General features: G+C 32.7%; 1 protein-coding gene across 1 annotated transcript in view; it reads right to left on the bottom strand.

Moving 5' to 3' along the window:
• LOC140449335 (uncharacterized) overlaps nucleotides 1-17277 on the bottom strand; it is a 126396-nt gene extending 109119 nt beyond the window's left edge. Inside the window, exon 1 of the mRNA XM_072542469.1 lies at nucleotides 17118-17277. Coding sequence (XP_072398570.1) covers nucleotides 17118-17169 — 52 coding nt within the window. The 5' untranslated portion in view covers nucleotides 17170-17277. The remainder of the gene's footprint in view (nucleotides 1-17117) is intronic.
• Between the last annotated feature and the right edge of the window lie 7550 nt (nucleotides 17278-24827).

Below are 24827 nucleotides of genomic sequence, written 5' to 3' on the forward strand. Positions count from 1 at the left end.
GATATATTTGAGGTACTAGGGTCAGGGAGATATGGGAGTTTTTGGTCTACTTGGTCTGAGAAAAGTGTCCAATTTGCCTGGTCTAATTTCCATTTTGAGAGAGGAGTGGTTAAGGCGGCTTTAAAAGGACGGGTTATAAGAATAGGAAAGTGATCACTCCCGTATAAGTAGGGATGGTCTTTCCAATTTAAGCATGTTTGTAGGATCGGATCGCACATGCTCAGGTCGATAACTGAGGATTCTCCTGTTTGTATATTAAATCTTGTGGGTTCCCTTGTATTCAAGATGTTTATATTGTTACTGTCAAGTAATTGTTCTAGTACTTTTCCTTTTAATGATCGAAATTTGGATCCCCAGTAGGGGCTATGACTATTAAAATCTCCTAATAGTATACGGGGAGATGGGATCTGTTGAAGTAGTTCTTCAATTACGGCAGTTGAAAAATTTTCACTCGGTGGAATATAAATGTTGCATATTGAGATCTTTATATCACTATTAATTGTGATTGCAACAGCTTCTAAGGATGTATTTAAAGGTGTTAGTTATGCTTCATATATTTGGTTGATATAGATTGCTACTCTACCACTTGCTATATCTTTATTGGTCCTATTTTAATAAAAGCATTTAAAACCCTTTAACCTTGCATGGTAAGAATCTTTGAAATGAGTTTCTTGAAGGCAAATAACTGACGACGTTTGTTAAGCAATTAGCTTTTGTAACATTTCGCAACGGGTGTGGTACCCGTTGAGATTATATTGTATTATACATCTGAATGGTAATTACTTAAGTTTTCTTGAGAGGATGAGAGTTCGCTGTCCACTGATGTAGATGTTCTGATGAGATGATGCTGTACTTTTCTTTTAATGCGCTTATGTTTTGACAAGATTCATCATTAGACGCTAGAGTGTTGGCGGCTTCTGTGCATTGAGTGAAATTCTCTAATGAAGTTTGCTCGTTATGTGGTAAAAGTGGGCAGACTACAGCTAAGTGACCTGATTGTTTACAAGAAAAACATTCAAGGTTGTCGCTTGCTAAGAAAATTCTGTATGATGTATTGTCAAAATTTATTATGAAAGAAGCTGTTAATATTGCATTGTTTTCTAAAGGAGTAATATAAATTTGTCGACGAAAACTGAGAATATGACTAAATTCTGGGCGAGACGCGTTTATTTTAAGAAAGTTGATAGGCGATAATAGATTTAGACCTAGCTTTATTAGCTCTACTTCTAAAATAGAATGTGGTATGCTGGGGAATACATTGGATAAATTGCTATGTTTTCTCTGTGTTGTTGTACGGGGCGGAGGCATGGACGCTTACAGACACCACTATTAAAAAACTTGAAGCATTTGAGATGTGGCTTTATAGAAGAATGCTGAGAATATCATGGACAGCAAGGATCACGAACAAGGAAGTTCTAGAAAAAATGAAGAAGGAACCAGAGATTGTGTTTACGATCAAACGCATAAAATTGCAATATCTGGGACACGTTATGAGAAATCAGCACCGTTACTCCCTGCTGCAGTCTATATTGCAAGGTAAAGTCAAAGGTAAGCGAGGACCCGGTAGAAGGAGAATATCATGGCTGCGGAATTTAAGAACATGGTTTAAGAAAACCTCAACGGAGCTGTTTCGAGCCGCAGCGAGCAAGGTCATGATTGCCAATATGATTTCCAACATCCGAAACGGATAGGAACCAGAAGAAGAAGAAGACATTGGATAAAACAATTCTTTGACTTTGAGTGAATAATTTGCGGGCAGTGAGAATTTGATTGTTGACTTTAATTGAACCATAATTTTTTAAGAAGTTATCTACTTGTTCTTTTGAGGATAAGTAAATGCATATTCTATTTTGCGAAATCCGTGAGACGAAAATAATATCTTTAGGATTTACAATACTGCCCAAGGCTATTAGATAATCTTCAGTGTTTACGTCGTCAATGGAAGTAAATAAGATGGCTTGCTGTTTATCGGGAAATTTGGATGATGTTTGATTTTTTGTTGTAATTGATGCGTATGATTGGGAATTGTATTGAGTTGAATTACTAGATATGGGAAGGTTCAGAAGAGGGTTGGGGACATGGTCCCCTGGATTTGAACGCCACATTAATAGTTTAAATTGTGGGTGAGTGCGGTCCTGTTCACCGGACGAACTTGTTTTGATATTTCAACTAAGCAAAACAAACTTCGAAAAATGATGGGAGTTTTTCGATTGACAATAAATGCTTAAATATATGTAAACAAACTTTGTTTACTTACTGGTTTTTGCAGATTCAACCGTTGATCCTAGATGAATTTGATTATAACACTGTTTTTGCCCAATGAAAACTAATTAACTCGAATAGGATTTTGATTTTACTACTATTACTATATATACGTTCAGAATTTAAGAAATATTCCTAATGTATTATTAGTATAACATAAAACCTTTTCGGTCGCATTCAGGAACTCATCGAAAACTCTAAGGAATCGCCTTCGGAAGTATTCTTTAACAATGTGACGGACGGTCTGTCGTTGCGCAACACAGTCACACTCAGGAGTAAGAGCTTTTCCCCATCTATATAAGCTGTCAGCACATCTACCGCTGCTTGTTCTTATTCTGTTTAACGTTGTCCATGTATTGCGGGTCCGTTCAAAGCCTGGCGGTTTCTGATCGATACAGGCCATTTGGTGTGCTTCCTGTGGTGAGTCGCTCTCCCATTGTCTTCTCAAGGCGTTGGTGAGGTTGAAGTGTTCCTGATGTAAGGAGTTGGCTCTTAGCAATGGAGGATATCTGAAGCGCAGTCTTTTTATTTCGATATCAAGCTTATCATGGTGAATGGGTAGCTGATGCTTAGCCTCTATTTTTTGATATTCTCTGAGAGAATGACTTCTTTGCAGTTTCGTCGGTGCAATGTGACTCAGAATGGGAAGCAAATAGTTCGGTGTGAGTCTAATTGTATCTGAGATCATTCGCATTGTCTGGTTTAATTGGGTGTCAATAATCTTCGTGTGTTTGCTATTGAGCCATATCTGGGAAGCATATTTAGCCACCGAGTATACAAGTCCGAGAGTGGATGATCTGAGTACGGAGGCTGAGGACCCTAATGTAGTGCCACACAGATTTTGGACGATATTATTTCTCGTTTTCAGTTTTGCTGCCGTTCTTTGTAGGTGTTCTTTAAAACTTAATGTTCTGTCCAGAGTCACTCCAAGATATTTTGGTTTTGAGTTATGAGTGAGCAGACTGTTTTGAAAGTTAACGAAGAGTTTTTTGTTGGCTTGGGCATTATTCAGATGAAAACAGCACACTTCGGTTTTCGTTGCATTGGGCCGTATCCTCCATTTGCTAGAGTATTCTTCCATAACGACAAGGTCATCCGTTAGTATTGTTTCTGTAATATTCATGTTATTATGTCTTGTTGTAATGGCCCAATCGTGTTGGGTTTCATTTGGATACTAAAATTGCCCATTGTGACTTGAAAAGGTCTGTTGGTGAGCATGCTAGCAATGAATTTAGTTACCTTCTGACACGGGATGGCACGGATTAGTTTGCAGCTTAGTCCTTTTCTTCAGATAGTATAGTATGCAGCTAATAGGTCAATAAAAGCAACGGATGTTTTTTGCTTTCTTTGAAAACCTGCTTTAATATGCGTCGTTAGGGATAGGATCTGGTCTGTGCAGTTGCGGTTAGATCTGAACCCTGCTTGCTCAATAGCTATCAATTCATATATATGATAGTTATAGATCAGAAAAATTAGCAAAAAAGAAGCATTTATCGTGACACGGTCTGGTACAGGTATCTAAAAACTATTTTTAATTTGGTGAAAATAATGTGTAACATCATTTTTTAATTATAAACAATATATAAACAATGTAAGATTGCTATTTCATTTTAAATACTAAAAGTGACGACCGGTTATTTATATGTAAAACTGACATAATTTTAGAAAAAAACATAGAAAATCCTTTAAAATGAGAGATTGTTAAGTTATTTTTGTTACTTTTCTGCTTAATTATTGTAAAATTAGCTTCAAAACCAATTTTTTAACAATTATTAACCCTTGAGTAGTCGGCCTGTAAGACCAGCGACAATTTATTTCTAATGCCTCACTGCTTATTTTATGTCCGAGTACGCTGCATTCGTCAGTACCTTTTCGTCCACATGTCGAACAACAGTTAACAACGAAATTTGCAATTTGCATTAGTGTATAATAGTTCGCTAGTTATTTGCACTTTTGGTCTGTCAGACTCCACGCGACTATTCGAGTAACTTTTGTAAGTTAAGAATGTCAAAACGTGGTAAATACTGCAAGTGGAGCACAGAAGATTTAATGAATGTGTAAGGTTGTAAAAAGTACCTAAAGCTACACTAAAAAAACATATCGAAAAGAAAAACAAACATGAAAATAATGCATTTACAAAAATTGGCAGGTTAGCTGTGTTTAGTGAAGAAGTTGAAGCATAATTGGCTAAGCATCTTTTGATTTTCAAATTGCAAATGGTCGGGATGGGCATACGAGTCGTCCAAAATTGGCATTTAAATTGGCACAACTTTAACACAGATAAACGTATGGCAGGCAAGAAGTGGTATTATGGCTTCATATCAAGACATACAGGAATATTTCGTTACGGCATCCGGAGAAAACATCAATGGCAAGGGCTGCGAGTTAGCAAAGCACGAATTGATAAATTCTGTAACCTTTAACAACGAATTATTTGTGAAGAGTAAAAATTTACCGCGACACGCATATTCAACGTCGATAAAACAGGTGGCTGCTCAACTGTACAACAACAATGTCAGAAAATATTAGCCGCCAAGAAGAGAAAACATCAAATTGGGAGCATTTTTAGTGGAAAAAGAGGGGTAAATACTACTGTGGTTTGTTGTAGTGCAGTTTGTACCACCCATGATAATTTTTAAGAGAAAACATTTTAAAGAGGAACTGTCATTAGGTGCTCCGCCTGGCAGCATTGTCACTATTAGCGATATTAGAAACATCAATACCGATCTTTTTGTGAAACGGTTAATCATTTCATTGCACTAAAAAGACATATCGAAAAGAAAAACAAACGGGAAAATAATGCATTTAAAAAAATTAGCAGGTAAACTGTGTTTAGTGAAGAAGTTGAAGCATAATTGGCTAAGCATCTTTTGATTTTCGAAGAGCAAATGGTCGGGATGGGCATACGAGTCGTCCAAAATTGGCATTTAAATTGGCACAACTTTAACACAGATAAACGTATGGCAGGCAAGAAGTGGTATTATGGCTTCATGTCAAGACTAGGGATGGGAAAAACCTACCGGTTTTAACCGAAAACCGGTTTTTTTACTTCGCAATAACCGGTTTTATCGGTTGTTTTTTTGTCCCGGTTATAACCGGTTTTTTATTTTTAAAGTAAAAACCGGTTGTTAGGTTTTTACGGTGATTATCATTAGGTTAGGTATTTTTTTGGATCCCAATCATAATTATTATTTTCAAGTAATTATTCCAAACAAAACCATAATTCAAATTTTATTTTGTTTTATAAATACAGAAGCAAACTGAAAGTGCAAACTCTCATCAGCCAGAAACAATTAAGTTTTATTATAATATTTCGTTGAAAAGGTATTTGTAATCATAATATTTACATAAGAAGTGATCTTTTACATCATCTATTTTTCACACTTGACTCTTGACATTGAAAGTGGGTGAATGGTTGTTTCTAGTTGTTTCTGATTACCAAAAATAATGTTCTGACTATAAATATCGAATTACCGATTACGAATACGAATCTCCAAGGATTTCCCTACGTTTTCAAAACGATACACACATACAGGAAGTATTAAATGAGTTAAATGTACCTATTATACAAATATACAAACGTGTTAAAAGTAATACATGATAATTTTTTTTTTGATGGTAGTAAAAATAAAAGATGAATTGCATTATTCAATTTATTTTTAAGTAAAATATTTATGTTGATATTATTTTTTTTAAATCCCATTTGAAAGAGTCTGGGAAATTTTTTATAAGTTGAAATGGTTAGGGTGGGGAATTTTTTGGGTTTGGGAGGAGAGGAAAATTGGTGGGTATTTTAGAGGATTATATTTTTAAATGGTTAATTAAATTTGCATCATTAATTGAATACAATAATTGCATATTATATTCTACTCTCATTATATTCATTGACAATAGAACCTGAATTATTTTAGCGCTCTCTGTTGAGCAGTAGTATAATAATTTTGCTTTACTGCTCTCTGCATCTGACTACAACCAGATGGAATTCTGTCTACCATATGCTTAAAAGATTTACACTAATGTCCCCATATATAGCTGCAATATTGGCAGATCCCTCAATTAAAAAAGCACCAAGGATGATTTCTGATTCAGATATAAAACTAATCACTGAAATTGTAAGCATTTTATCGCCTTTCGATGAGGCCACAAAGGAGATCTCGGGTTCCCAGTACATTACTGCTAGCCTTGTTATCTCTATTATCGAAAGATTTTTAAGAAACCTCAAGCCAAACCTTAGTACAGCTCAAAAGTTATACCAAAAGCTTATAACTAGCCTTCAAGAGAGGGGCACTAGGCTTTTACGAAATCCCCTGCTTTGCCATGCTACAATCACGGACCCGAGGTTCAAAAAACTATAAAAAGAGGTTAATCTTTGTATGTGGCTATATTTTATAAAAACCCTTAAAAGGGCAACATTAAAAACACGAATGTTTTCGGAACAACTGTTCCATCATCAGGTTAAAATACAGGTTACCATGCCTGAGCCACCAAAATATTTGGGTAAAAACCCTTTAAAATGTATTGTGTTACCAAAGATTGTACATGATGTTGATAATATTATATGATGTTTAATATTTTAATTAAATTTTACTTCAGGTAACATACACCCATGCTTAGGTGAGTTCCAGTGTCCGGAGAGTAAACCTCTTCAAACGGACTTCAGCTGGTAACTTTTATTGGTGGCTCAGGCATGGTAACCTGTATTTTAACCTGATGATGGAACAGATGTTCCGAAAACGTTTGTGTTTTTAATGTTGCCCTTTTAAGGGTTTTTATAAAATATACCCACATACAAAGATTAACCTCTTTTTGTGATACATGGTATACAGCCGGCTGCAGGAATTATTTTCCTTGTGGATTTCAAAAAACTATATCTGAATCCGTATATAGCGGAGACAGTCACATCCAATTTAGGCTCGGAAGTTAGGACGTAACTTACCGAAATCGGAAAACTTTATCCTTCCTGCTCCTTCCAGAATGAAGAAGCCAAAGTGAGTTTAAAATCAAACCCTCTTTGGTCTTCACACGATCTGGAGTTGGTGAACAGTGGTTTCAGTTCAAGTTCTCAGGACACACAGATTCAAAGTTCTTTTTCAAATGAACTGACTCTATATCTGCAGCGGCCTTTGCTGCAAAGTGATCCGTTTTCATTCTGGGATCAGAACAGAACCTGTATGCCACGCTTGGCTTTTATAGCTAAAAAAATACATGTCGTTGGTCGGAAGTTCGGTGGCATCAGAGACACTTGTGTCATCATTGAATAATATTGTGTCAGATGAGAGAAGCCGCTTAACCGACCAACATATATTATATGAACGAGTTTTTCTTAACAGGCTTCATGAAAAATACTGGCCAACATAATGCTAAATCCATTTCATATAATATAACCTATTTGTAACCTTCTAACCTATACTTTTTTACTTAAAATATTACTTCATATTATTTTATTGTATATTATTGCAATATGTATATATTAATCTTACGCTATATTATATTTAATAATAATCATAATAATCATAATCATAATTAACAATAAAATAATAAATAAATATAATAATTAATAGAATAAAATGGTTTTATTAAAAATTGTGTTTTATTTATATTGATATTGATGTTCTTTCGATAGTTCTAATTTTGATCATATTGATATCGAGTCGAATGAAGTATCGCAAACTAAAGTGCATTGTAAATGTAACTTTGTAACAATTGGATTAGAAAAACCGAAAACCGGTTTTTGGAAAAACCGGTTTTTTTTGGCCGGTTATAACCGCCAGGTTAAACCGCAAGCAAAAAAAACCGGTATAACCGAAAACCGGTGTTTTGTCAAAAACCGCCATCCCTAGTCAAGACATACAGGAATATCGTTACGGCATCCGGAGAAAACATTAATGGCAAGGGCTGCGAGTTAGCAAAGCACGAATTGATAAATTCTGTAAACTTTAACAACGAATTATTTGTGAAGAGTAAAAATTTACCGCAACACGCATATTCAACGTCGATACAACAGGTGGCTGCTCAACTGTACAACAACAATGTCAGAAAATATTAGCCGTCAAGAAGAGAAAACATCAAATTGGGAGCATTTTTAGTGGAAAGAGAGGGGTAAATACTACTGTGGTTTGTTGTAGTGCAGCTTGTACCACCCATGATAATTTTTAAGAGAAAACATTTTAAAGAGGAACTGTCATTAGGTGCTCCGCCTGGCAGCATTGTCACTATTAGCGATATTGGAAACATCAATAGCGATCTTTTTGTGAAACGGCTTAATCATTTCATTGAAACAGTTAAGGTAAGCCCTTGTTTTGTTATTGTTGGACGTCCACATCGTAAAAACATAAAAGCTCTACAAATTGCCAAGGATAGTGGAGTTTGGTTATTGCAATTAACAAGTCACACCACACACAGATTTCAACCATTGGATGTTGGATTCTACAGAGCTTTTCAAAATGTTTATGAACAATGCTTTAAAAATTTTTTGCGGAATAACGTCTGTCGAACTATATCAATGTTTCAGGTTTTCGGGATACTTTAAGAGGCTTATAGGCTTGCTGCAACAGTGAGAAATGCACAGAACTTTTTTCGTGCTGGTGGCATTTGGCCTATAGATGAAAATGTTTTTAAAGAAACCTTCAATGATGTTTGACAGTGCATCAAACTCTAACCAAGAATCCTAACAGAAAGCATTTTCTTCTGAAGAAGATAATATTCCATTGGCAAAACGAACGAAGAGAGCAGCATCAACTTTCCTAAATACTATTTCAGTTTAGGATATTTCATCGTTAACTACAAAGAAATCAAAATCATCAAAAGTTTTCGGTACCCAGAACGCAGTTAAATTGACTAGATCCCCGTATAAAACGAATTTGAAGCACGACCTGAGGCATCTAAAGTAAAATCGGTTAAAACTACTTTAAAATTGTCAAAAATTGATTGCCAAAAAGAAGGTAGCAAAATTAGGTGTAGCTGGGTAAATGGGTCTGTTGGTATTGTGAAATATGCGAGTCTGAATTAGTCGAAGAATCAATGTATCGCTAACAACTAAGATATTTTATTGTTCAAATTGAAAAACTTAAGATTAAGACTCTTAACCCTGGTACACTTATTTTTTAAGGCATGAACTTCACACTCGGGTCTCAAAAACCCAAAGCTGTTTTTTAGTAAAAAAAAACAGAAAATATGAATATTTGATGGTTTTGGTAAAATATCTAATCTTAGTAGAATGTGTAGAAAAAAATTTAACCATGGTGTGGTATTTCACAAAGAGATATATTTGTTGAAATTCAAAAATAACATAAAATAATATTCAAATATAAAACATTGTTATTAAAACAAATAAACATTAAATTGAAATCATCATCTACAAAATACACCTGTATAGCTATCCTTGTAATACAAAAATAAACTCTTTTGGTAATATAAGTCTTAGTTATGCTTAGCCAGGTCTTCAGTTTCTTGGATCTTGATGTTCGCATTCACAGCATAGATGGGCTCTATGTTCCATGAAATATGGTCTGCGACACTCAGAACACGCAAAACTGGTTTTTCTATCTTTTCCTTTTGCACAAAAGCAGCATCTAACTTTTTTTGTTAAATGAACATCATGTTGTGGTGGGGGGACTTCAATTCCCAGAATTTCAGAAATTCTTTGCCGCAGTGTTTTTTGTAAAGTAGCTACGGTCAATCGTTCTTGTAACCATGGTTCAATTAGACTCATTCCTAACTGCTTTAGAAAAGATTTTCGATTATTGTTTCTACTTTCCTTCCAGTGGGGATTTGAGAGAGAAAACAAAACTATTGCATTTATTCCACTAGCATCAAGTATATTGAAAAAATCTCGTAGCGGCCAACGTCTGGTCTTCCGTGGGGTAGTGTAAGAATGGCAGAGCTGATCAAATTTATCTGTTCCTCCCTTCGTTTCATTATACGAATGTATAATATTGGGCTTACCCGTAATGGCATTAAGAGAGTCATCAGAATGCAATGTTGACAGCAAAAGAACAATTTTGTTTTGTTTAGGAGTATATGAAACAAGAGTTTTATTTCTATCAAAAGCAAATAGCGATGTACCAACTTCTTTTTTTTTGAGGAATGTAGCAGGTATTTCTCTTTTATTTTTTCTCAAAGTACCTAGGAGAGTTAATTGATACTGTTCTAACATTTGTTCAGCTAAGGGAATTGACGTAAACCAATTATCAACAGTGAGGTTTCGGTTAGTTCCATGTATTGGTTGTGAAAGTTTTCGAATATAATAAGCTGGTACTGATTCATTGTTTTCTGTGGTTACTCTTCCAACGTATGGAATTGCATTGAGCATATAATATGTTTTTGAATCATTTAGCATCATTATTTTTATTCCATACTTATCAGGCTTACTAGCCATGTAGATTCAAAATAGACATTTTCCTCTATATCCTACAAGCTGTTCATCTACAGTACAGTATTCGTATGGTGTATAGTACGATTTACAGTTATTCACAAAAATGTCGAATAATTCTCGTATAGGTGCAAATTTATCCACTAATTTTCTTTCTGCTCTACTGTCCTTACTATCAAACCTCAGACATAAGGCTATAAATTACAATCGCTGCTGTGACATCGTCGCCCGAAATATTCCATTTCCAAATTTTACTGACCAAAGTTCATCTAAGTTACAGTTAGATACTCGTAATGCACCTGCCAAAAATAACAGTTCTGTTAACTTAACTTAAGATAACTTCTGTTCTAGTTACTGGTCTTGTGTAACTCTGCTGTCTAATATCATTGCATTTACGAATGACTTCTTCATTTGAGTGCAAAGCAATAACATCTATCATTTGTTCGTTGAACAACAAATTACAAGTTTGTTCAGGAGACTAAACTGTGCTCGCTTCTCCTTTGGGGCCAGGTAAATGTATTACAATGTTTTCTCGTCTTGTACGACCCTGTCTTGTTGGTGCTTGTGTGCTCCACCGATGACCATTTTTTCCCAGTAAACTAGGAATATTTCTAACTGGTTCATCCACTATTTCGTCTTCATTGTCGCTTTGTTCACTGTTGCTGTCTGACAGTTGCTCTTCAACGTAATGTTCATCAGACTCGTCCCCTCCAAACATATCGTCTACGATGTCGTTTTCACTCTTATTCTCCCATAAATTGCCTGCCTCTCTCTGTAATTCTACCTCAGTTAAAGGACGACGATTTTCTCTGCTAGTTGATGCCTTTACTCGACTATTTTCCCTACTAGTTGACGCCATTATACTAAAATAAATAAAAATAAGTTGAAACAAAATTATTACCGTAAACATCACCCTTGGGTCCGGGGTACCCATGCTTGTACTTCTGGAAATATCTTACCTCGTTGTTTCACTAAAATGCAGCGGATGTCCCGTATTCTAACTCGGCTTACGACAAACTGAATTTACATAAAGTAACGACACACATAAACCACTCATGCGCATGTCACATTGCAATGAATGACTCTCTGGGTTTCTGAGACCCAACAGTGCAGTTCCAGGGTTAATATTACTTGACAATACAGATTTTTTACATTTAGGTTAAGCTTATCAATTTCAAAACGTTAAATATTAAAATCATGAATGTGTTGCTTGTGTGAGTCCATTTCAAAAGGTAAAAGAAATAATAAGTTAGACTTACTCACAATCAATTTAATTTAACTAATCGGACGACCGGTTTCGCTTTCTATAATATGCAAAGCATCTTCAGGTCACGATACAAAGTTAAAATGCTGAAAATAATAATCCCATATTAGGGTGTTGTCTAATAAAGATAAAAACAAAGATAAAAACATAGGTAGGTGATATAAATTATATAAATTACAGTAATTATGCCAATATTACATGTCTGTGGTTTTATAAATGAATAAAAAGTTTAAGCAGACAAGGTACGACCCACAAATTGGTAACATAGTCTATTAATAGACTATGTCTATTGAATATGACATAGTCTAATATGAATAAGACATAGTCTAATAATAGACTGTTACCAATTTGTGGGTCGTACCTTGTCTGCTTAAACTTTTTATTCATTTATAAAACCACAGACATGTAATATTGGCATAATTACTGTAATTTATATAATTTATATCACCTACCTATGTTTTTATCTTTGTTTTTATCTTTATTAGACAACACCCTAATATGGGATTATTATTTTCAGCATTTTAACTTTGTATCGTGACCTGAAGATGCTTTGCATATTATAGAAAGCGAAACCGGTCGTCCGATTAGTTAAATTAAATTGATTGTGAGTAAGTCTAACTTATTATTTCTTTTATCTTCCGTTAAATATTAGTTTATGCTATACTATGTTATAATATATTTTTTAACACGTTCCTTATGTTTAATTATAGGTCTTAACATCGATTTAGCTAATGATATAATTAAAGATGCCGGTATCCCCAATTGGACTTTTGTTTACAATTTTTGACGTGACAACGTCTTAAATTAGGTTGTGGCTCGGAGTCACTCATGAAAAAGTGTAACGCCCGCTCACGTCTGTTACGATGAGTCACCGAACGAGAGAGAGGCCCGCCGGACCGGCGAATGCCTTGCGTCTCTCTCCCACTCAAACATGATTGGTCCGCTGCGCGCGCAGCACTAGAGAATTAGGCGCGTTGAATCACATTACAGCAGAAACACTTCCTTTCATTTCATATTTCTCCTATCATCGTCCTATCCTCAACAAAATCACTCAAATAGAAATTAGTTAAGTTTAAGTTTACATGTACAATGTTTTAGTAAACAAAATATATTTTTATAGTTAAAATTTGTGCAATTCTTATTTTCATTCAATTCCTTGTTCCTATTGTGCAATTTAATAATATTCATATCAATAAATATTCTACCGAGAAAAAGACGTTGTCACGTAAAATCTTCGCCCGTAAAACCGACTTTACAGGCAACCGATTTTTTTTCTTTTAAAAATAAAATATTAGGAACTATCCTGTATCTATTATTTGTGAATATGCATATAAACAATATTTACTAAATGATTTTTATCATAAAATTTGGAAATATTTACTAACATGTGTAATACAATAGATATTTGAAAAGTGGTCCAAACTAAAAAACCTGAACCATATTATAGATCAAAACTTACGATTTGGTGGTCACACAGACAAGAGGTTGCAAAAAAGTTATTTTAATCTCAAATTAATATTGCAATCTCGTCATATAGTGACTAAAGACTTAAAAAAATACACCTAAATTATTGTGATAATATTTATAATTCATGTGTTACAAAACGTAATATTTATCGTATACAAAAATGCAAAATTCTTGCATGGTATTCGTAGAAATCAACAAATAAGTTACAATCTTAAAGAAACAAGGTGGTCAAATATAAAATTTAGACGCCATTGTTATTGAGCTTGCCAATTCCAAAAATATTATTTTTCAAACCGCACCATATTTTTACAATAATATAAATTCCGTATTGGTGTACATAATATTAACAATGAACATACAAACAACATTTCTATTCCTTATCATCGTACACTACAAGACAAGCGATCCTTTACATATCGTATACCCTATGTTATGATTATTATACTACTGTTATCAATTTTAATCAAAACAAATTTAAAAGTTTGTTTTTGAAAAATTACGATATTGCATAGGTAAAATTTGATGACATAGTAAAAGTAAAACGTATATTCACAGCGCAAATTGTTCTATTATACTGGATGATTGATTAGTATGAGGAAGCTCAGTAGATCTGTTATAGTAAAAATTACAAAAAAAAGTTATTGACAAAAATTGTAGGCAGCTTTAAACTCCACATTTTAAAATTAGTTACAATCTTAGTGTAAGGTGTTCCATAAGATGGTGACAGACAAAACTTATGTTTTTTTAAATGAAACACCCTGTATTTTATTTTAAATTTAAAATCGACTTCACTTTCACATCACAATAATGTAAAGTTTTATTATGTTATATCGGGTATTTAAAAAGTTATAACCAATATTACCTGAAAATCGTATGAAGTTTAACTCCCTGTATAATTAAAAAGGAGTATAGGAACATTGATCTATTGCAACCATAGTTTTTTAATAATTGTAAAAAATTATAAAACATATTCGTTTTCATATTATTCGTTAAATCAAATACAGGGTAAGTCAAAATGCAAGTACAATATTTTCTTGGTAATTTTAAAAAGAACACCCTGTATTTTATATCACTATCGAAAAGTACTAATATCATACTTCAAATTTTATGAAGTACTCCCTACCCAAAGTTATCAGTTTTCTGGATATTTTTATTTTTCAATCAAAGTATTAATTTGGTAGATATTTTAACGTTTACCAATAATTATTGTGAGTTGGCCATGATTGATTTGACAGAAACTAACAGTATGACATTATTGTTTATTAATTCAGTATCGAAATAACGACACATAAAAGAAAACAATTTATTTCAAATACAATTTATAAAAAATAACCGAGGGAAAATTAAAAAAAAATAACAACACATAGAAAAATAAAAAACAACAATAATTTTAACGTATCTTACTTAGTAAGATGTTCAATATGACCTCCCAAAACATCTATGCATACTTGAAAGCGGTCATTGAAATTTTTGCTTACATTACTAAGCATTTGTAAAGAAATATTTTGAAATGCAATTCGGATTCTATTTTTCATATCATCCCTTGTTGTTGGAGGTATTTTATATACTTCGTTCTTAACGTAACCCCAAAAAAATGAGTCCATTTTATTGAATTCTGGTGACCTTGGGGACCACCTTAACGGTCCATCCCTTCCGATCCATCTTTCAAACTGATCATTAAGTTCACCACGTATTAATTCGTTGTGGTGCTCAGGAGCACCGTCATGTAGAAAGCACATTTGTTCACTATAATAAGTGGAACCTCTTCTAATAATATCGGTAACTGATTTACGATAAAATCTAAATAAATCTCACCATTTAAGTTATCTTCAAAAAAATATGGTCCTACTACATGGTTACCGACGATACCTCCCCACAGATTTAGAGACCATTTTGTTTGACTATGTGTTACTATGTGGTATTGATTACTTGTTGAAAAGTAGTGAAAGCTATGCCTATTAACAGAACCGTTTCGATAGAATGTAGCTTTATCACCAAATAGGACATAATCAAAAAAATCTCTCTGCTCATTAATTTTTTCTAAGGCCCATTCACAAAATACTACTCGTTTCTGAAAATCATCATTATTTATTTCTTGGTGCTTTTGAATATGATAATGGTGCATCTGGTTTGTAGATAGAATGTTTTGAACAGAGTAGTAACTAAGTACTTGTTCATTGGAAATACTCCTTATACTTGTGTGTGGGTTTTCTGTAACTGCCATCAACACACTCATTTCGTTTTCCTCTGTCACACTAGTTTTTGTTCGTTCATGTGTTTCATAATTCACTGAACCAGTGCGGTTAAATCGATCTTTAAATTTTTCAAATGTATCTTCTCGAGGTTGCCGCCTATGGAAACGTTGATAAATTCTAGCTGATAGTAATGAATTTTTATTGCATTTGCCCAATATCCAGATCATATCTACCATTTCATCAGTAGTAAAATTCATTATTGCTAATTTAAATTGAATTAATTACTGAATTACTAAATAACAATTGTTGCTTATTTACAGTGTACCCCAATACTGAATTAATAAACAATAATATCAAACTGTCAGTTTCTGACAAATCAATCATGGCCATCTCACAATAATTATTGGTAAACGTTAAAATATCTACCAAATTAATACTTTGATGGAAAAATAAAAATATCTAGAAAACTGATAACTTTAGGTATAGAGAGTACTTTATAAAATTTGAAGTACGATATTAGTACTTTTTGATAGTGATATAAAATACAGGGTGTTCTATTTAAAATTACAAAGAAAATAATGTACTTGCATTTTGACTTACCCTGTATTTAATTTGACGAATATTATGAAAACGAATATTTTTTATGATTTTTAAAAATTATTAAAAAACTATGGTTGCAATAGATCAATGTTCCTATATTCCTTTTTAATTATACAGGGAGTTAAACTTGATACGAGTTTCAGGTAATACTGGTTATAACTTTTTAAATACTCGGTATAACATAATAACACTTTACATTGTTGTGATGTGAAAGTGAAGCAAATTTCAAATTTAATTCAAATTCAATACAGGATGTTCCATTTAATAAAACATAAGTTTGGTCTGCCACCATCTTATGGAACACCCTGTAAGATTGTAACTAATTTTTAAATGTGGAGTTTAAAGCTGCCTACAATTTTTGTTAATAACTTTTCTTTTGTAATTTTTACTACAACAGATCTACAAAGCTTTCTCACACTAATCAATCACCCTGTAGATTAAATTCTTTTATATATATTTTATTTCCTACGTTTATTTAAACTAAGTTTATTTAATGTTACATTTTGATTCCAGTTATATATAAATGGTAGTATTATTAATTGATTGTAATCCTAGATATTTTTTTATTATTTTTTTTTTTTTTAGTCAGGTTAGCAGATAAGTCAGGACATCTCTGTGCCTCGCACTATACATTTCCTGAACTAAAATTTGCCCGGAGTTTTTTTAAATATTAAATTATGTAAATAATATGGTATGATTAATAAATGCCTGTATTGTTATATATGCCTCTAATGCATCGAAATTATTTAAAACTGTATATTGATTTCCTTCCGTATTATTTGTAAATGTGTTGTATAATACAGTCAGAATGTAATAAAGACATTTATTATTAAAATGTTTATAATAAATGTTACATAAAATTTACCTCCCGCATGCCAGAGTACTAACGATGCTAATTTTGTTAAAATTCTATACAAACAAAAACAATAAAAACAGCTGTTGAAAAACACATTCTTACCTTCTAAATCTTTCCCTTTACTCTTATTGTTGGCATTTACGTCACTGCTCATATTAAAATTTGTCTTTATGAAACAAAAAACAAGGCGCAAACGACACAAAATACCGTACACGGAGAAGAGGAAATTAATTCTACACTGAAAAGGTGCTTTTCGTGATAAGGACTTGTCAGCCCGTTACAAATATTTTGTTTCCTTCGAATATTATCGTCAAAATTGATAAGGAATATAATAAAGGAAATAATAGGGACTTGTTCTAGATTTGTTACAGGTTATCTCTATACGAAGTCTAGTGCAAAAATTAGCTACGGTTTTCCAGTGTCGTGCACGAATTCTTCTTCTGTTACAGCGTTTTAAATTAAGCCAGTTGTTATTTTAAACACATTGGTGAATTATATATATATATATATATATATATATATATATATATATATATATATATATATATACATAATATATATAAACCTAAAGCTAAGATTTATACTATTACAAAAATTAATATTAAACTCAACAGACTTGCGGGTTTAATCACGTCGATTATCACTACACCGAGCTTTCGACATTCCCTGTGCTGTCTTCTTCAGGGCTGCCGAGGTCTCAGTCTTCCGAGCCCACAGATACTACTACACTGATCATATATATATATATATATATATATATATATATATATATATATATATATATATATATATATATATATATACATATAATATGTATATATATATATATATATATATATATATATATATATATATATATATATATATATATATATATATAATATATATATATATATATATATATATATATATATATATATATATATATATATATATTGTCATACTTCTTTTTCTCAGCCAAAGATAAAAATAAAAATTAATAAATAGATTTATTAATTTATATACCATTAAATAAATTTTTAAGACATCCTGGTAAACAAAATTTATGTAGTAGATTAAGATAAGATTAGATTAACAGAAAGTTTTGCCTGTCAACAACTGATTTTTTAACACTCGCAGGTAAAATCTTAAATCTTAAAATTAGAAAGCCCATACTCATTATAATCTTTTCATTGTTTGTATATGACTTAGGATTAAGATATTGTAATTAAACTTTTGTTATAGGAATGAATTATGTATTTGTAACCAAAGGGAAAGCCAGTTTTAAAGCAAAAATTTTAGTTTCTCTGGAAACAGTAATGGGGTTTTTTCTTAATGATTGTAAACAAAATAAAGCTTTTTGATTGGGCAGTTTTTTTTAAATGGGAGATTGATAGTCGATGTATGAGAGAAAAGTGGCAGTTGTCATTTTTGATCATCGAAAGGAAAGGTCGCGTCTCGATAGAGGGTGTGTTCGTGAGTTTGGATACGGGCATTGTGAAAAGAAGTTAGCAGAATTGTGGAAGGAGATTACAAGTCGATGAAAAGATATCCTTGGATCTAAAGTGGGCAGTTTCTGGAATACGTGTGAAATAGTTTGGCGGCACCAAGTCGACAGAAAGAGGTCCTTGTGTCATTGCGAAGTAGCTGAGTGTTTTGGAGAATTAAATTTCAAGTGTTAATTGTTGGAGAATTGAGTTAGGTGATTCGTACAGTCGCTGCAGGAGGATTGCAGATACGAAAAGAAGAAAGCCGAGACGAATAGGGCAGATCACATTGCTGTGGAGCGTGGACGATTCTGGGTATGGTCCAAATATAATCTACTAAGGAAAGGTCAGTGATTTTCTGTTCAGAATTGAAAATTTTGTAACTGTGAATGAAGTTTGTTGACATTGTCGTTACCATTTTAACTCAAAAGTAGACTTCATTTGTAAAATGTTTTAAAGTTTTGTTTTTGGAATAAAGTAAATATTGAAAAATCAGAAAGATGAAAAGTTTTAAAGATATTCATTGAAATTGGCTTTAAATTTTGTCTTGAAATTCTTTTTGTGTAAATTTTATTGTATTCATTTACGCTGATTGATAAGATAACGGCAAAATTTGATAATTGTTTTATTCTTCTTTAAATAAAATAAAGAATAACAATTTTTTGTAACATACTTTTTTTATTATTATCCTTTTTTCTCTATCTTGATAAAGGAGAACTAGGAAATCTTTGGACCCACACAACATAGGTTAAATATAAGGAGGTATTTCACCCTAAGAACAATTAAGTTATGTTTTTGATTTTCTCAATGAATCAAGTAAAAAAATTATAACATAATATTTTATATATTTATATATATACCTATGTATACCTTTTCATTGTCTAACAGTTATCAATAAGTTTTTGATAGTCATAAAATAGACTACTTTCACCCATCAGACAGGAATATCGAAAAAGAAGTTCCGTCAAACGATATGAAAAGTTGTTTTTGCTATCGTTAATGAAAGTATCCTAAAAATTTTGCTGGTTATCTAAGAATTTTGTCGCAATTTTTTTTTGATATGTTCGTGTCATCAGACCCGTATGACCTATATTTATCATCAGACATTTATCATTTATTTTTGTATTTTTTTTATAATTTTAGAGCCATTTTATTGAAACAGAGTAGCAGTATCTCCACATTTTCGGTATGTAGTCAATTCGACGTTTCGGGAAAATTAGACTCAGGCTAATGAAGCAATAGTAAAATTTTGAAAAGAGTATCTATCATAAACTTTTTTGCCGACGTATGGGCATTCTAACTATTAAGAGTCGAACTAATACACAAAGGAAGGGGGAGATTGGTTTTATATGGTTTCGCAATCTCATTGTACAATGAATAACTGCCCTAGGTGAGAACTTCCACAGCATAGATAACCTCCATATGTTTACTACAGGAAGCTCAAAAAATTATTAGAAGAGTCACTTGTTTTTTAGTATATGTAATGCCATTATTTTTATCGACTGACCAACAAACTTGCCAAAAAAACGCCTACCACCAGAGAATGACACACAATCACATTTTCCTTGGCTCTTGATAAGGTTTTTTTCTATCTTTTCCTGAAGGCCTGAAACTCGGAATGATGTCAATAATTCTTTTTCAACTTTAACCAATTCGATTTTGATAAAATTGTATTTAACTTTTCCGAAAGAAAATAAAAAAATAAAAATAATATAATTTCCTCAATTTCAACAGTTTCCATTATTTTAATCGGTAACATACAAAATTAAATTAAAACAAATTTAGCTCTTCTTTGTGTATTGCTAAATCTGTAGTCTCATTTGTTTTATCATCGCGGTTATTTAATGTTTCCAAAACTTCCCTCTCGTCAGTGATTATCCATTTTGGCACAAAGCGTTTTAAGGGACCTTCCAGTTTAACTTCGTAATAGAATATTAAATCTGAAAATCCCGCTAAAATGAAATACATAAAATCTGATTCTACCATGTGCACTTTTAATTCTCATGGGAATTAGTGGTTTTAACGGTCAGCGAAGTATAGTAGAGATGGGAACAACAGTTCTTTCGAGCAAAAATAATAGAATAATAATAACGTCAGTTGACAAGTAAAACTAAGTACAAAAATGATCAAAATTAATATTTTATTACCAAATGAATTAATGGTTTAAGATCTTTGCCTGGAAAAAGTCACTAGCTACAAACATCGTTTTAACACAGACTTTAAATTCGGAATATTTTATTATTTACAAATTTTTACAAGATTCCGGCAGGTTAAAGTCATAATTACACTTAGTGAGTTTTTGTTGCGTCATTTGTACGCTATTTGTGTAAGTTATGTTAGTTCAGTTACTTGACATTCTTTCTTCTTCTTTAGGTGCCGTCTTCTTAGCGAAGGTTGGCGATGACCTCTGCAAAGTCTTCCCTATTTTGGGCTTTCCTTATTAAACTTTGAAAGTCTAATCCTGTCCAATCTTTGATGTTGCGCAGCCAGGTCATTTGTCGTCTACCCGGGCCGCGCCTGCCTTCTATTTTCCCTTCTATAATAAGCTGAAGGAAGTTATACCTGTCGTGTCTAAATATGTGTCCAAGATAAGACGTTTTACGCTTCTTGACAATTTCTGTGAGTTCACGTTCTCTATGCATACGCCTTAAAACTTCTTCATTTCTAACGTGGTCGGTCCATGGAATTTTCAGCATACGACGAAATACCCACATCTCAAAGCTCTCTAAACGTCGTAACGAGCTGACTGTTAACGTCCAAGCTTCCACGCCATGTAATAGTATACTACTTGACATAATCGATATTTATTATTGTTTGCAATTCTAACATTAGTTGAATAAGTATAAAATTTATTTAAAACTCTCTTTAAAATCCCTAAAAATGTCTTCAAGATCTATGAAAATCTTCAATCTTGTATGCCAAGACCAAAAAACTAGGATATTCAAAATAAAGTAGTAGAGTAAAACTCAACCTGTAAATTGTTATTGTGCGTTATTAGTATTTCTATGATGTTTCTGAGTTTAAATTTAATTTTTAGAATGCTAAGTCTGTAGAATTTGAAAGAAGGAAGGTATTTTTTCGATGAAATGATCTGTTGCCGAAAGTATGCCGAAAGAAAAATTATTTACCAAGTCGTTTATGTCGTCATTAGTAGGTGGATCTGAAAAATAAGTCAATTGATTCGAAAGATCGCTTCTATAATTGTATACTAGTACAAGTTATGTTTTGTACTAAAGAAGGGACATTACAAAAGATAAGTCATTACAAAAGTAATGTTTTCAGTAAAACAATCAAATCTTGTTGGAGATCCATCATTAAGCGGAGCAATATTGGTGTTATTATTGACAGTTTTTATTATGTGTCCTTTTTTATATTTATTAGATCCCCAAAGTAGATTGTATCCATTTAGATCTCTCATTATAATTTTAATCGATGAAAAGTTATCTCTGTTATACTTATATCAGTATTCATTGAAAAGTAAATGTTGCAGATATTAATAATTTTGTGAGTTTTTAGGATTACTGTTGCTGCTTTAAAGTTGGTCTATGTAGCTGATTGTCAAGATTACAGTGACTTATTAACATAAATGGAAACTCTACCACTAGCTTTTTTAGGATCACAGTTGTTTTTATGATAACTTATAAACACGTTTAATTTTGTTAATTGTTGGTCTGTAAAATTTTATTTTCTTGAATACATATTATTTAAGGTAAGTGGTTAGTAATTAATAATTTAAACATTTCTAGTTGTGTATAATAACCGTTATGTTCCACTGAAGTATTGATATTTTTTGTTATATATTTAAATTTTTATTCTTGTACTTGATCACTGTCTAATTCAGAGCAGGTATTTGTATCCAACAATTTAGATATTTTTGCGTTAAATTTTTGTACAATGTGATTTTATTAATTTTTCATCGAACAGAGGGAAGATGCTGTCTAATAATTTTAGTAACCCCTCAATATCCATTGTGAAAGTTTAAGCAACACTTAATGGGTCAGGTGAACGTGTATCTGTAGCAGCGTGTATAAAGCATTCAGGAGTTTTAGGTAGTGTGACTGTTTCGGATAAAGCTCTTTTGCTCTGTATTTGCAGTGTTGATTCTGTACTAGTTTGTGAAGTGAACAATGTGTTAAAACCTAAATGACCTGACGACTGATATTGAATACTGGATTTTCTTTAACGACCTTTTTTACTATTATTTTACGTTTTCGAAAACACAAATTGGCATTAACTGTATCGATAAATTCTTATAAAAGAAAATCAACGTTGCTTAAAAAAATATTGCGGCGATTTGATCAAAATTCATCTATTGAGATTTTAAATACTGTAACTTATAGCACTGCTTCTGTCAGTTTTTTGGCAAAGCAATGTGTGCAAGAAGTAGCTCATATTTACACTGACAAATTTCGTGATATTTCGTGCCGATCATTTTACGCGATTTTTACGTAGATGATCTCCATACCGGTGCTTAGACGAACCTAAACATATTCAATCTGTAATCACTGAATTACTTTCAAAACATTGCTTTCATTTAACCCTGCTGTCCTGTTCGGGTCTATTTGACCCAAAAAAAAAAATTTATTTATTTTACAAATTATTACGCGGCGTAACGTTTTGGTATTCCGTGACTTTATTACCTAATCTAAGGTCTTTCAATTGCATATGAGATAAAACTTCAACTTCATGATTTTTTTGATAAAAATTAAATTGTTACCTATGATACGTTCGGGTCAATATGACCCACGTATTTAAACCGTTAAAAATTGCCTGTGTACGTATGTTTAGTTGGCAGTGTTTTATATTTTCTAACAGTGTTTGTCAGTCATGTAAGTTTATAAATAAAAACAAATTTCTGCAAGCTAGAACTTGTAAAAAATTTGAAGTGTAGCTGGACGATGTCAGGTAGAAGGGCACGTCATGTAGAAGGAAGTGGGGGTGATAGACAAGTGGTAGGACACTGATGATATGTCAAGCGCATTCATGCCATTCATATACATTTCAGTCTATTTTTGCATGTTGATAATGTCGCATCGAAGAACGCTAACCGAAAATGAGCTGCGCGAGCTCGCGAACGTGTCAGACAGTGATGAATACATATCAGAAATAGAAAACCATACAAGTAGTGAGAGTGAAGAAGAAAGTAGTGATAATTCTGTTATTCCATTCTACGTACCACATCCTGTAAAACCGTCTGTAACAGTTCCTTCGAAAGATGGTAATATTCAGTGGTCGCTTGATCCTCCTTATCAACGCGGTTGTTTTCTACATACTTGCTCTTTTCTGACATAGTTGCAAACCAAATTATTAATATGACAAACATGGAAGGCCAGCGTGTTTTTGGAACCAACTGAAAAGACTTGCATAAAATTGGTTTTCAAGCATACATTGGTCTTTTATTGATAGCTGGAGTTTTTAAGTCCCATGGTGAATCAACTAAAAGTTTGTGGAATGAAGAAACTGGTCGTAGTATATTTCGAGTAACAATGTCCCTTGAAGTGTTTACAAAAATTTTCGCATGGGATACGTTCTGATAACAAGACTACTAGACAGGATAGGAGACGATTAGATCAACTTGCTGCAATACGTGAAATTTGGGGAAAATGGGTGGAAAATCTACCAAAATTTTTTAACCCTGATGAAAATGTTACTATCGACGAGCAATTAGTAGCCTTTAGAGGTCGCTGTCCCTTCAAACAGTACATTCCAAGCAAGCCAGCAAAATATGGCATAAAAATTTGGGCTTTATGTGACACCAAAAGTTCTTATGCTCTAAAATTGCAGATCTATAGAGGAAAAGAAGCAGGTGCCGCGCCAGAACGAAATCAGGGAATGCGTGTGGTGTGCGACTTGACTAATGATTTGAAAGGCCACAATATTACTTACGATAACTTTTTTACATCGTACAATTTAGGCCAACTTCTTCTAAAAAGAAAAAATACAATGCTGGGGACTATAAGAAAAAATAAACCAGAGCTTTCAGCACAAATTGTGAATAAAGAAGTTCATAGTTCGTATTTTTACTTCACGCAAGATACCACTGTTGTTAATATATTCCTAAAAAGAATAAAAATGTTGTTCTTATGAGTACTTTGCATCATGAAAAGGCTATTAGTGACAGAAATAACAAAAGTCCCAAATTATTTTAGATTATAATTCCAGTAAGGGAGCAGTGGATACTCTAGATCAGCTTGTTGGTACATATACATGTAAGAGAAAGACAAATCGCTGGCCCATGATTGTTTTTTATAATATGCTGGATATTTCTGCCTACAACGCGTTCGTTTTATGGACATCAATAAATCCCCAATGGAACACCAATAAACTTACAAAACGGCGAATTTTT

The sequence above is a fragment of the Diabrotica undecimpunctata genome, chromosome 9 (genome assembly GCF_040954645.1).
Source record: "Diabrotica undecimpunctata isolate CICGRU chromosome 9, icDiaUnde3, whole genome shotgun sequence".
Lineage (NCBI taxonomy): Eukaryota > Metazoa > Arthropoda > Insecta > Coleoptera > Chrysomelidae > Diabrotica > Diabrotica undecimpunctata.